We start from the raw sequence: 15,020 nt of genomic DNA, 5'->3' as shown, positions 1-15,020 counted from the left end.
AATTTTATTAAGGATTAATCTCATTAACATTATTTACAATCACACATCTTATGTACATGACAATATTTGAGCATGCAGTATAGAACTACTATGACTTTACACGGCAATTCTTGTAAAAAAAAAAATCACTCATATGTTGCTTTTGAGTATAGTTTAATGGAATGAGAAAAAAAAATTGATCAGTAGTTGGAAAGGAGTAGGACAAACCAGCAGTAAAATGTATCATTGTTAACCAACTATTGGGTCAAGGAGCGCTAAGTTGTGCAACCCAATAGTTGGGTTTGGAATAACCCAACATTGTAGTGAGCATAACTCAGCTTTTGTGTTGAATAAATTCGACCCAATAGTTGGGTTATGAATCAACCAAAATTTAGTTAACTCAACTTTTAGGTTAAATAATTCAACCTAATAAATTATAATAACCCAACTTGTTGGTTATATAATTCAACGCAAAAGTTGGGTTGAAAAAATTAACGCAAAAATGTTGAGTTAAAATAACTCAAATAAGGGTTTCGTCCTTTTCTGAACCAGCAGTTGGGTTAAAATTTGGTTATTTTTTAACCCAACATTTTTTAGTGGGTAAGTCTCCTTTTTCTCATGCAAGTGCACAATTTATAACGGCCTGCATATTCATTCAATAATCCTAATTCATTTTCTATACAGCCTGTATGTCACAATAAACAAATAAACCTAAATAAACAAGAAAACTGTCACAACTGAAGCGCTGAATTGATATTTGTAGTAAGATCATAGTTGGCCTGTATATACTTGTAATCCTATTTTTGCCTTATTGCCATTTAAGATGCTGGGTCATTTGGAGAATTTTAAATGTATATTTGTGCATGTCAGGACATAAAAAAGAATACATTTAAAAGACACACAGACACAATAGCGCTCTAAAACCTTTCAGCACTGTGCAGCGCATAATTAAAGAAAACATGCAAATTTTGTATTTTTTTTTTTAGATGAAATAAAATAAATCCAAACACTAAATGTAGATTGGATTACAAGAAAATGAGTGTACAATTATTTAAATGTCCATGAATATATTTTCAATAATACTCTTCATTTAGAAGCGCTTTTCAAAAAACGCACTATAGTAGGAGTGATAGAATACAATGATTGGATTAAATTAACTTTATTTTTCAATTTATATTACCTGTTTGTGTGGATTTTTAAGGTCTCCAGCTTTAGAATATTCAACTTTTTGCACCATTTATAATAACAGATGATTATTACCCATTGCTTATTAATGCTTCCCTCACATCATAAATACCACAACATATTTTAATGGTGTTTTGCAAGGTGTCGACACAGTAAACGGCTCTATTGGCTCAGACTGAAAGAACTACAGCGCCCTCTAGCGCCGCGCGTAAAAGCTCCCTGCTCAGTCTTTGTCATTGAAAACAGTTACCAGTAAGTGAGACTTTTCCAGACTGGGAAAACATGACGCGTAAACATCAGTAAATACACTTGGTCACGTGATTTAATATTTATCAAAAGTGCATCCAAAGGGGATTTATGTTGATGAATGAGACGTGGGGGTGATTTCCTGTCCTGCCAGACACCCGAGTGTCCACATTTTGTTTGTCAGCAGCGCACACCAAAAAGGCCTGAGAGAGTGAAGCATCTTTCAAAGCAGTGCAATTACTGGGGCCAATAAAGTCATTTAGTCCAGACGTCTAGCCATCGCCATTGCTTTATTTCTTCCTGCTCTAAAGTCATTAGTCGCACAATGATAACACCCCCGCCACTAAAAGTTTTTTTTTTTTGTTAGTTTTTTTTGTTTTTTTTCTTCACTCGCCGGGCTGATGTAACAGTTGGTTGGGGGGCGCATAATAAATGAAAATAACATAACATGACATAACATAACATAACAATCAATTCACCAGCAGCACAATAAGGGGTTGCTAATATTAAATTAAATGATATTTAAATACCAGCACGTGTTAATTTGAAAACCAATACATAAATAAGAAACGGCCACGGGAAATGTGAGTGAAAATTGTTTATGTACAAATACTTCTTTGTCAGCCCCATCCGTAATATAGCTTGAAATGACTTACACAATATTGTTGTATCAAAATATAATAAAGAGAAAAAAGTCCTTGGTGATCCTTAATTGCCGCCTCTCTCCCGGTTCATTTTCTTCATTTTCATCCTGCGGTTCTGGAACCAGATCTTAACTTGCCGCTCGCTGAGGCTGAGGATGCGGGCCACCTCGTAGCGCCGGTCCCTGCTCAGGTACATGTTGTACAGGAACTCCTTCTCCAGCTCCAGAGTCTGATATTTGCTGTACGGGCAGCGCTTCTTCCGGCTGGAGCGTGCGTGGATCCAGTTTGCTGCCGGGTTGCCTGCACACACACACAGACAACACACACAAACACACGCACACACACACCCACACACACACACGCACACACACACACACACACACACATTTTTGTATTTCTGACCTTCTTGAGACCTGAGAAAATTGCCCACACCACTTTAGGACCACCCTTTCTAGATATATAAATATTTGTATTTACAACATTAATAACACATCCCTCCATCAATCCATCCATTTTCTACCGCTTGTCCCTTTTACTATGCAAATATAAAAAAGATAAGCTTTTATTTTAATTAATTTTTTTAAAATGTTTGGCTTGTAATTGTTTTTTAATCTTCATTATTTACTTCAAGTTATTACAGTATGTCTCTATAAATATATTTATTTAATTTTTTTAATACATTTTTGGCCAAAGGGGGCGCATTTCAATTTCTTACACACACTAGTTATTACATATGTTGGCCAGAGGGGGAGCACTTCTATTTTTTTTTACACACACTTGTTGTTTCATAAGTTGGCCAGAGAGGGAGCACTTCGAATTCTTTTTACACACACTTGTTATTTCATATGCTGGCCAGAGCGGGAGCACTTCGAATTTTTCTACACACACTTGTTGTTTCATATGTTGGCAAGAGAGGGAGCACGTCCAATTTTTTACACACACTTGTTATTTCATATGTTGGCCAGACGGGGAGCCCTTCGATTTTTTTTTGCACACACTTGTTGTTTCATAAGTTGGCCAGAGGGGGAGCACTTCAATTATTTTTTACACACACTTGTTGTTTCATATGTTGGCCAGAGGGGGAGCACTTCAACTTTTTTTTACACACACTTGTTATTTCATATGCTGGCCAGAGCGGGAGCACTTCGAATTTTTCTACACACACTTGTTATTTCATATGTTGGCCAGAGGGGGAGCACTTCGATTTTTTTTTTTTACACACACTTGTTGCTTCATATGTTGGCCAGCCAGGGAGAACTTCGGGTTTTTTTGTGCACACTTGTTGTTTCATAAGTTGGCCAGAGGGGGAGCACTTCGATTTTTTTTTTACACACACTTGTTGTTTCATATGTTGGCCAGAGGGGGAGCACTTCGAATTTTTTTTACACACACTTGTTGTTTCATATGTTGGCCAGCCAGGGAGCACTTCGGGTTTTTTTGCACACACTTGTTGTTTCATAAGTTGGCCAGAGGGGGAGCACTTCGATTTTTTTTTACACACACTTGTTGTTTCATATGTTGGCCAGAGGGGGAGCACTTCGAATTTTTTTTACACACACTTGTTATTTCATATGTTGGCCAGAGGGGGAGCACTTAGATTTTCTTTTTTTTTACACACACTTGTTATTTTATATGTTGCCCAGAGGGGGAGCACTTTTAAAACTGACACACAGTCAATTTGAAAAATCCGTCCTTTTTGGCACCACCCTCATTTTGATAGATTTCACCACCAGGGGTGCATTTTTTGGGTTTTTTTTGTAACGTGCTTAAGGCCGATGACAAACGAGTCACGGACCACAGATGGGGCAACCCGGCTGTAGAAGCTAACTGTTAATGGCCACTATAGTCTTAGTACCGTAGTGCAGTGGTCCCCAATCAACGGTCCGGGGACCGGTAACGGTCCATGATGCATTTGCTACCGGGCCGCTCAGAAACATGAATTGATTTATAAACTACCGCATTTTCTTCGAATTAACTTTCGCCTGTCCCACTAAACACACCAATACGATGGTTAATAGATGTATATTACAACTCCTTTGTTAGAGTATGTGGGACAATGCACATTAATGGACATACAAAATGTTAATGTACCAGATTGTAGCCTAAGGCACCTTTTTTTTGTTGCTGTTTTTATCTGCCATACGGTCTGTGACAATAATGCATACATTAAACCGGTCCCTGGTGGGAAAAATAAGGTTGGGGAACCCTGCCGTAGTGTATTTGTTCATCCTATGGTTACATACTGTATATATATATATATATATATATATATATATATATATATATATATATATATATAAAGAATTATTTGAAATAGGGACAGATACAGAAACAAAGATATCTGAAACAGTTATCCAATGTATGCATCGTAGTGTTTGTAGCCAAAGCTCATTTACAACACTTGTCCCCAACAACAACAACAACACAGATCCAACATCATTAAAAATAGGAAAATAAAAATAATAAGGCAAAGAGGAGTCAATAATAATGATGATAGTAATAATACAGACACAGTGCAAACTAGATAAAAGCCAATAATAATAATAATAATAATAATAATAATAACACAAACAAAGTGCAGACTAGATAAAAACCAATTAGTAAAAATTAGTAAAAACTAAACATGGGAACACGATTGTTGCTCAACTAGCCACAATTTTGTTTGTTTTTTGAAAGTGACAAGTGCAGGTATACATTTCAAAGTGTCAGGTAGAGAGTTCCATAGTTGTGCTCCTTTTATTGAAAAGGCATGCACTGTAAACCCGAGTAAGTTCAGAAAACTCAAAATTTTTGATGTAACTGATTACGTAAAAACTTTTAAGTTATCATAATAAATGTTTTGAGTTACAGTATACTTAAAAAATGTGTGTTCAGTTGACTTAATTTGTATTCTAAGTTCAATATAACATTTTAAATAAATGGGTTGTCTTAGGTCGTAAAATCAGCTATTCACCTGGCTGGGTTTATTTCCGGGGGATGAATAAGGAAATCCTTCTTTAGCTGCCGTCTTGTTTTATCACATATTGCTGCCTTTGCGTCTGTCAATGTTTACTTTTGTATGCACATTAAATGAGAGATGAGAGTGCGGAAATACGACCACATCACACCAGTTCTCAAATCCCTTCACTGGCTTCCTGTTCCACTCAGGATTGAATACAGAGTCTCCCTACTAACCCACCAGTGCCTCCATGGAAATGCCCCCCTCTACCTCAAAGAACTGCTCACCCCCCAAAATCCTTCACATGACACCTCCGCTCCGGACAGGCTAACCGCCTCCAACCTCCGAGGACAAAGCTACGAACAATGGGAGACCGGGCTTTCTGCTCCGCCGCTCCCAGTCTGTGGAACGCTCTCCCTGACCACCTGAGGGCACCACAGACTGTGGATGCTTTTAAAAAAGGCTTCTTTTACCACTTGTCCCTTTTGGGGTCGCGGGGGGTGCTGTAGCCTATCTCAGCTGCATTCGGGCGGAAGGCGGCGTACACTCTGGACAAGTCGCCACCTCATCGCAGGGCCAACACAAGATAGACAGACAACATTCACACTCACATTCACACACTAGGGCCAATTTAGTGTTGCCAATCAACCTATCCCCAGGTGCATGTTTTTGGCGGTGGGAGGAAGCCGGAGTACCCGGAGGGAACCCACGCAGTCACGGGGAGAACATGCAAACTCCACACAGAAAGATCCCGAGCCCGGGATTGAACTCATGGACTACTCAGGACCTTCGTTTTGTGGGGCACATGCACTAACCCCTTAAAAACACTTTTTTTTTTAAAGATATATGCGTGCTAGTTTTAGTTTTTGGTTTTATTTATTTTTATTATCTTTTTTATTTTATTTTTTTAATACACTGTTACACTTTGAGGTTGTTTGCTCAATGTAAAGTGATTTTTACAAATAAACTCTATTATTATTATTATTGTTATTATTAAATAAAATTAAAAAAATTCTGACTTTGGTGCAATGTTCACGGACTCTAGTATTATGGCTCTCCGGACGGACTAACCTCTTCCAACCTCCGAGGACAAAGCTACGATCAATGGAAGACCGGGCTTTCTGCTCCGCCACTCCCAGTCTGTGGAACGCTCTCCCTGACCACCTGAGGGCACCACAGACTGTGCATGCTTTTAAAAAAGGCTTAAAAACCCTTCTTTGAAAAAATAAGCCTTTGTTTAGATACAGTATATGCGTGCTAGTTGTAGTTTTTAGCTTTATTTATTATCTTTAGCTTTTTTTTTCTTTTTTTTTTAATACACTGTTGCACTTTGAGGTCGTTTGCTCAATGTAAAGTGCTTTTTACAAATAAAATCTATTATTATTATTATTATTGTTATTATTAAATCAACAACAACAACAATCCTGACTTTGGTGCAATGTTCACGGACTCTAGTAATAGTTGCAATGGTTTTTCGGTCCTAACTTGTTCACTGGTCTTCATACGGAGGGTACTTTTCCTTGTTGGTGTCTCAAGAAGGGTAGAGATACAAGAACACACACACACACACACACACACACACACACACACACACACACACACACACACACACACACGCAACATGGCTACAACATTAAAGTCCCAACTTAAATATTTCCATCCAGATGTTTCCTTATCAGCATCTATTTCAAGAATTCCAAGTCAAAAAAGGGCGGGTTCTTGTTCTCCGGGACACTTTTACAGCTGCGTAAAACGTGGAGTTTTACGCAGCTGTAAATCAGCACGCGGGTTATTTGCATCACGCACGCACTTACTTGGGTCAACGTGTTTCTCCTCTTTGGAAAGCTCACTTCCACCGCGCGCCTTTTCCGGACCCTCGGACGCGCCACCACACGGCGGTCGGCTCTCCTCCGGCGGGCCTGCTGCCTTGCTTCTGGGCGGGGAGGGAGCCGCTGCGGGCTTTGGGGGACGTCGACTGGAGGGGAAGCCGTCGAAAGGAACGTGGTCGGGCAGCGGGTCCATCCAGGGGCGCATGCCGACGCATCGGCCGTCCGAGGGCTGCGCGTAACGGTGGTAAATCCCCGGCGGGTGAACGGATTGCCACGGCGAGGAGAAGACGGCGGATTTAGGCGTGAAAGTGCAAGGGGAGAAGTCAGCGTGGTTGCCGGCGCCTGGAGGCCTTATCGGGGCCATGGTGTGCGGGGGCGGCATGAAGCGAGCTCCGTACACGTCCTCCGGTTCCGCGCCCTGCAGCACCGCGTCCACGTAACAATTGGAAGACATTTTTTTTTTTGGTTTTTGGATGCTCGCACTCCAAATAAAACGACTTGCCCCGCTAAGGGAAGCTCCTCTCAATGAACAATCATAGTATTTTTTTTTTTTTTGCTGGCCTGCAGCGACACGGATTGGTCGCGTGGATCACGTGATCATATTTTACCAAATACTGACAGTAAATCAAGCCTACCCTCTTTTTTCTTTTCCCCACTTTCTATTTCAGCCATAATATGAACAAATATTTAAAAAAAATCTAACTTTTGCATAGTTGGACAGACAATATTATTAAACACAATTGCAGCTTGTCTCGTTAAAAAAAAAAAAAAAAAAAAACTCGTAAAATAATAACATTGTAAAAACCCAAAACGTCCATTGGTGTGTTATTTGACCACAAACATATATTTTCTGATGTAGCTTCATTTCTGGTGAAAAATTCACTGACATTTGAGTTAATAACAACGCTGCCCAGCTCCTAATACATATATTTATGACCTTCCATAAATGTTTTATGAGGTGTGCGTGATTATTATACATGCCACCTATAAAAAGAAAAGACTGGAGGGAGACCATCTGCACGTTGCACTTTGAAAGTAGCATTTGACTAACTTTTTTTTTAACATATATATGTTTGTTGGGCAAAAGCGAATTTAATTATAAAAATAAAAACTTTTTTTTTTTTTTTTTACACAAAAACATTAACCCCGTAATTTAATGGTGAATAAAACATGCTTATTTTAAGTATTTATTGTTCATATTTAAATCATTATACATAATTTTAAAAAAAAGTGTATTTTTGGTATTTTTCAGTAATTACAGTATTTATAAAACAAACGTAAAATCATAATGTGAATGATAAATATACAAACATACAAAATAATTGATAATTGATTTAATATGATATATAATATTTAACCACAGGATGCTCAATTAAGACACTTTTTGTTACAGTGTTTAAAAAAAAAAATGCACCAGCAATTCACCCTTTTAACAGTATTCTTCCACAGTAAAATACTCAAAATCACTGTAGCATGACAACACATGACTGTGAAGATCGCAGTAGCCTGACGTTTCACAGCAGATACATTCACAGTAAAGTACTGTACATGTTATTGTAGAATATGTAAGTGTGAAAGTAATGCAATTAATTGGCTGTGAATTTACAATGATTTACATAATACAATAACTACAGTGTAAACTTATAAGGTGTCATTTGTTGTAGGGTTACAGTAAATTTCCTTTGTAGTATTTTACTGGTAAGTTTTCACAGTGCACTGCAACTGCAATGAACTCAGCAGAACACCATTTAGATCATTTTATTGCAAGAGATAGCATGTACATGCTCAACACATGCAACATAAACCACACGGGAGGAACCTTTTCAGCCCAATCGTAGGCCATCGGACGTATTACTCGACAATAAATGCACTTTGACAGCAAAACAAACACAATCGGCACACACAACAGTAAAATCCACACTCCATGTTGTTAGGTACGACACCCGATACAGGAGTCATTGATGTTTCTCCTCGTGGTAAACATTGGAATGCAGTGCACTTTTACACACCGAGTACAACGACAACACCAGCAAGGTTTTGAATGGGGTCAAGTGTCCAAGTGTACCCGACAAAGTGTATAAGTTAACATCCAACCATGTGACAAACAACACCAAGCAACATAAAGTACACACCACCTAAAAGGTCAAGTCCATAACGCCAACTGTGAACATACAAAACCAAAATAGTGATACACGACAGCGTCATAGTTCAGGAGAAAGTCAGATTACAGTTCAGTTCCCGCACTCGACATTCCCGACTCATTTTCTTCAGCTTCATCCTTCGGTTCTGGAACCAGATTTTGACCTGCCGGTCGCTCAGGTCGACGCTCCTGCTGATTTCTAGGCGGCGCTCTCGCGTCAAATACATGTTGAACAGGAACTCCTTCTCCAGCTCCAAGGTCTGGTGCTTGGTGTAAGGACACCGCTTCTTCCGGCCACTCTTGGCCGTCAACCAGCTGCTGGCTGGGGTGTCGGTCTTGTTCTCTGCAGGGGGGTTGGAACCAAGGACACGTTGGAACATAAATAAATAAATAAATACATTATATATAGATATGTATATATATGTATGTACAATGTCAAAAAATTATCAGGATTTCACTCTAATTAACAGTATTTTTTACAGTAAAAACTGCAATCAAAGTGTACTTTAACATCCCAACAAATGATAATTTTGATATTCTTATATTTCACAGCAAGTATTAGTTACCAATGAATTTCACAGCAAAATACTACATTCAATCATAGTCCTCCCTATTATCCCAACACATGACTCTAAATCAGTGGTTCTTAACCTTGTTGGAGGTACCGAACCCCACCAGTTTCATATGCGCATTTACCGAACCCTTCTTTAGTGAAAAATAAAATATATATTTTTTTTCAAATTCAAGAAAAAGTCATATGTTTTTTTACTGGTGCACAAAATGAACCGTGCATGAACATCACCTTGTTCAAAGAACAAAACCAACACAGTGCATGAACTCAAAACAAATTACACACCTTACACACATTACCATGAATTGATTAACAAATTGAAAAACTTATTAGGGTGTTACCATTTAGTGGTCAATTGTACGGAATATGTACTGTACTGTGTAAACTGTAGTCTCTTCCTTTGCAATCTGCTAGTAAAAGTTTCAATCGATCAATCAAATCTGCTAATCAGATGGAAAACTAAAGGGAACATTGTTTGGGGGTATCCATAATACGCTGATAGGGAGAAGTTTTTATTTACACGATAAGTCGGATGTGTCTTTATCATGACGGAGGCTCCGCCGAACCTCTGAGGCCGACTCACCGAACCCCTAGGGTTCGATCGAACCCAGGTTAAGAACCACTGCTCTAAATTCAAACTAATTTGTCTCTTAAGGGGCTCCGTAGACCACGTTGCACACTCTTGTACAGTAGGTGGCAGTATGCTGTTTAACCCAGAGTCATTAAGTATGCACTTACAATTGTGACGTTGCAGCAATTACACTGTAAAAAAAAATTCCGTAAAAAAACTGGCAGCTACGGCTGCCAAACGAAAACCATAAAATTAAAGTAAAACATTGTAAACCAAATAATGATCAAAAACATTATATTTACAGAAATTTTCATGAAACGTTTTGCGGAAAAATATCGTAATTTTACAGATTTTTACTAAATTATTTAGATCAACCACCTTTAATAAAGTGACGATGCAAACAGTTCTGAAGAAAAATACCTTTATTCTACAGTTTTTCCAAATTATTACGATCAAACACCTTTAATGAAGTGACAATGCTGGCAGTTCCACAGAAAAATACCATTATTTTACAGATTTTTTTCTGAATTGTTAAGATCAACCACCTTTAATAAAGTGACGATGCAAACAGTTCTGCAGAAAAATACCTTTATTCTACAGAGTTTTTCCAAATTATTACGATCAAACACCTTTAATGAAGTGACAATGCTGGCAGTTCCACAGAAAAATACCATTATTTTACAGATTTTTTCTGAATTGTTAAGATCAACCACCTTTAATAAGGTGACGATGCAAACAGTTCTGCAGAAAAATACCTTTATTCTACAGACTGTTAGTATGGACATAGACTTTTATATAACAAGCTACATATTTAATGAAAGAGAATTACTGTAATTTTACATGAATTTGAAAGTAATTTAAGAAAACAGAAAATGCTATGTATAATTAATTTGGTATTTTTCTGTAAAAGAAATAGAAATATACATAGTTTGTCATTACTGGCATATTACTTAAAATAACAGGGGGATTGTTTATTTACAGATAATGTCTTCAATTTTACAGTTTTATAAACTATTTAAAAAAAAATAGAAACATTACAGTAGAAATTTAGAGTAAATTAACCATGAAAATATGATTTTTTTTTTACAGTGTAATTAAATGTAAGTTGCAGTTACAAAATACTGTAAAGATATTTCACAGCAAATCACTGTAAATGTTACTGTGAAAGTCATGCAATTATTAGCCAGAAGTTTGCAATGACAATTTTTACAGTGTACTTTTTTCAGGAAGCAAAAAATGATATCGATTTTATAGCATATAGTGTAAACATTTACTAGGATTTCACAACATTTAACAGTACTTTTCACTGTAATCAAAAATAATGTTACATTACAAATGACTGCGTAAAAAATACGTCGCCATTGTGTTTCTCAGTAATTTACTGTAAATGTTGCTGTGAATGTGATGCCATCATTAGCCTGCTATTTGCTGTGAATTTACAGCAGTGCCATAGTCCAAATCCATCAGAACTAATAAAGATGCAGTGATAGAGGTCACCTCCATCCTTTAACTTCCAATCAAAACAGACCAAACAATGAGACTAGTACATAATAAACACTATACTTTTGCAATACTACACTGTATGACAGCCAAAATATAGTAGTTAATTATAGTTTGTCAACAATTGGCTATAAAGCTGCAACAATTCATCAAATAAATAAATAAAAAAGACCCAATTTACACTATGTTGCTTTAACTAATCGTTTATTGACTGTGAATTAAAAAAAATAAAATAAAAAAGATAAAATCTGGACTGCATGAAGTGCCCGGAACTTTAAATATGTGGACATATGTTTCCACACGGCCACTGCAATGGAGCACGCATTAAAACGCTGGCGGTGAAAAGCAGATATTTGTTTTCCATTTCTTACTTTTAATAAAGCACACATGTTAAAAGTCCAATTTCAATGTTTGTGATGCGCAAATTAGAACAAAAGAATAAAGGTAATGGCAAGCAGAGAAATTGTGGTTTATTTCAACGATTATCCCCAAAATACACATTGAGGCTGTAAAGTCTGTTTTATTTAATTACTTGATTAATCGAACAAACTAATGATTACTAAATTATTAAATAGTTACATCTCTATGCAACTGGCACACTTTTGGACATAATTTGGGTATGTCCTATACGACCAAGAGGCAGTCAACTCTTTTACTGTATGGCCCTTCGTGTATGACCTACAGGAGTGTCCAAAGTGCGGCCGTGGGCTATTTTCAGCTATTTGGCCTAGATTGCAAAAATAAAGTGAATGATCCATCCATCCATTTTCTACCGCTTATTCCCTTTGGGGTCGTGGGGGGCGCTGGAGCCTATCTCAGCTACATTTACACTAATTCCCTTTGTCAACACATACAAGTGAATGTTTTGTTTAGCTATCTTAGCATGCATTGACCTACATGGATTGCCTTTAGCATCTTTAATGTACAAAATGAATGAATTCATTTCGAAGCAAGAGCATTAAAAACCTGTTACAACCTTCTAAATATGTTGTTTTTTTTAACATTGTGATAGCCATCTAGACATAAAATAACACCATTTACACTCTTTAATCCAGGGGCGTCAAACGTACAGCCCACGGGCCGGATCAGGCCCGCCAAAAGGTTTTATCTGGCCCGCGGGATGAGTTTGCTAAGTATAAAAAGGAACATTACATTTTTTAATGAAATAAACTGCAGTTCTAAATGTGTACACTGGATGTCACAATAGCAATTCTTTGTATAATAATAATAATAGTTTTTATTTGTAAAAAGCACTTTACATTGAGCAAACAACCTCAAAGTGCTACACTGTATTAAAAAATAATTATAATAATAATTAAAAGATAATAAAAATAACAAAAATAAAAAACTAGAACAGCCTAATAGCTAGAACTAGTATGCATGCATCTAAAAAAAGTTTTTTTAAGCCTTTTTTAAAAGCATCCATAGTCTGTGGTGCCCTCAGGTGGTCAGGGAGAGCGTTCCACAGACTAGAATTTTTGCGGATGATGCTACATATGTACAAAATAAACCACATGTTAGTACATCAGTTGAGGAAAATGATCAAACTACATAAATAACATACTGTCATTTGATTTTGATATAGTTTTTTTTATCTTGATAGATTGAAAATGAACACCAATGAGTTGACTGATGAACATTATCACATAGTTTATTCAAAAAAATATAAATAACGACAAATAAAGTAAATATACTAATAACTGCAACAGCTAATTGTAAAACACACTGTATATATATATATATATATATATATATATATATATATATATATATATATATATATATATATATATATATATATATATATATATATATATGATTTGTACAATTTCAGAATGTGCTTGATCTATTTTTAAACAAAGAAAACAATCTGAAGTTGTCTTTATGTTTAAGTTATCGTGCCGTGATTTCACCAGTCCGGCCCACTTTGCAGTAGACTTTTCTCTATGTGGCCCCCCGATCTAAAAATAGCAATGCTGCTTGAGGCTGAGCCAATCAGTGGCTGTTATACTGAACAGCATGATCTGACTGGTGGCTAATGCTACTTCAGTAATCATATTGTACAGTTATTTAACCATATTTATGCTTGAACATGCTTAATTTAGGTCCCAAAACTGTATCACGTGCTTTAGGAAATACATATATATTTTTTTTAAAATCACCAATGTGGTGACGCCGCAGTACAGTGAGTGGCGAGGGTCAGTCAGAGTTGCAAATTTTGGATACAAAACATTGCACAAGACAAAAATGTCCACCGGTTTTAAATACATCTTAAATGAGCAACCTTTTTGTTAGGCATAACTAATAATTGGCAGGAATGAGGCAAAACAAATGTCCATTGTGGCAAAAATAAAAGTCAGATGTTGTCTCCTATATACTGCGAGATGTAATACATGTCTTTACTGTGTATATAATTGAACAGTGTTTATGTTGTGTACAAGGTGTATTTATTATAATATGTTGTGCAAAGGACATTTCATATTTTTAGGAAGCTCATCTTGTATTTGACATTGTTTATAGGGTTAGGCACAATAAGTGTTCTACTTCAGCCTGAACCCTTTCGGTCTGCAACATTTTCAATTTATGAATGTACAACTGTTTTTTTTATTTTGTTGACCACCGACCGAAGAAATAATAAACTAAGATAATGATGTATATCCCACAAAGCAGTACAAGTCATGTGCTAAGCATACACTTTCCCCAAAATATAATAAACAATAATCCTCCAATTGTAAGTATTGTTGCACCTTTTCCTGCAGTCATTGTCATTATTTTTGCTCACTGACACAACCATCCATTCATCCATTTTAATAATAATAATAATAATAATAATAATAATAATACATTTTACTTATAAGGCGCCTTTCTGGGCACTCAAGGACACCGTACAAAATCAAAACAATAAAATCAATTGGATAAAAACAACAACAACAAAGATGGATAAGATTTACAAAGAATAAGCAGTCAGGAATAGGTGTGTTTTGAGTCTTGATTTGAAGATTGATATTGAGTCGAAGTTTTCTACTGCTTGTCCCTTTCGGGGTGGCGGGGGGGGGGTGCTGGAGCCTATCTCAGCTGCATTCGGGCGGAAGGCAGGGTACATCCTGGACAAGTCGCCACCTCATCACAGGGCCAACACGGATAGACGGACAACATTCACACACTAGGGCCAATTTAGTGGTGCCAATCAACCTATCCCCAGGTGCATGTCTTTGGAAGTGGGAGGAGCCTATCCCCAGGTGCATGGTTTTGGAGGTGGGAGGAGCCTATCCCCAGGTGCATGTCTTTAGAGGTGGTAGGAAGCCGAAGTACCCGGAGGGAACCCACGCAGTCACGGGGGAGAACATGCAAACTCCACACAGAAAGATCCCGAGCCCCGGGGATTGAACTCAGGACTACACAGGACCTTTGTATTGT

General features: G+C 37.2%; 3 protein-coding genes across 4 annotated transcripts in view; 1 reads left to right on the top strand and 2 right to left on the bottom strand.

The window, feature by feature from the left end:
• lnpa (limb and neural patterns a) overlaps positions 1–15,020 on the top strand; it is a 176,751-nt gene that overhangs the window by 53,575 nt on the left and 108,156 nt on the right. The gene's annotated exons all lie outside the window — the stretch shown is intronic.
• On the bottom strand, positions 1,864–7,313 carry hoxd9a (homeobox D9a). Its single transcript, XM_062070686.1, has 2 exons — positions 6,807–7,313; positions 1,864–2,354 (listed from the first exon to the last, which is right to left on the bottom strand). Exons 1-2 carry the CDS (start codon positions 7,273–7,275, stop codon positions 2,119–2,121), a joined length of 705 nt encoding a protein of 234 aa, XP_061926670.1. The 5' UTR covers positions 7,276–7,313; the 3' UTR covers positions 1,864–2,118.
• Positions 8,672–15,020, bottom strand: part of hoxd10a (homeobox D10a) — an 8,144-nt gene continuing 1,795 nt past the window's right edge. The window contains exon 2 of the mRNA XM_062070685.1: positions 8,672–9,304. Coding sequence (XP_061926669.1) covers positions 9,030–9,304 — 275 coding nt within the window. The 3' untranslated portion in view covers positions 8,672–9,029. The remainder of the gene's footprint in view (positions 9,305–15,020) is intronic.

This window comes from Entelurus aequoreus, linkage group LG14, assembly GCF_033978785.1.
Source record: "Entelurus aequoreus isolate RoL-2023_Sb linkage group LG14, RoL_Eaeq_v1.1, whole genome shotgun sequence".
Classification (NCBI taxonomy): domain Eukaryota; kingdom Metazoa; phylum Chordata; class Actinopteri; order Syngnathiformes; family Syngnathidae; genus Entelurus; species Entelurus aequoreus.
Note: the sequence above shows the minus strand (reverse complement) of the source record. Positions and strands in the feature narration are given on the sequence as shown.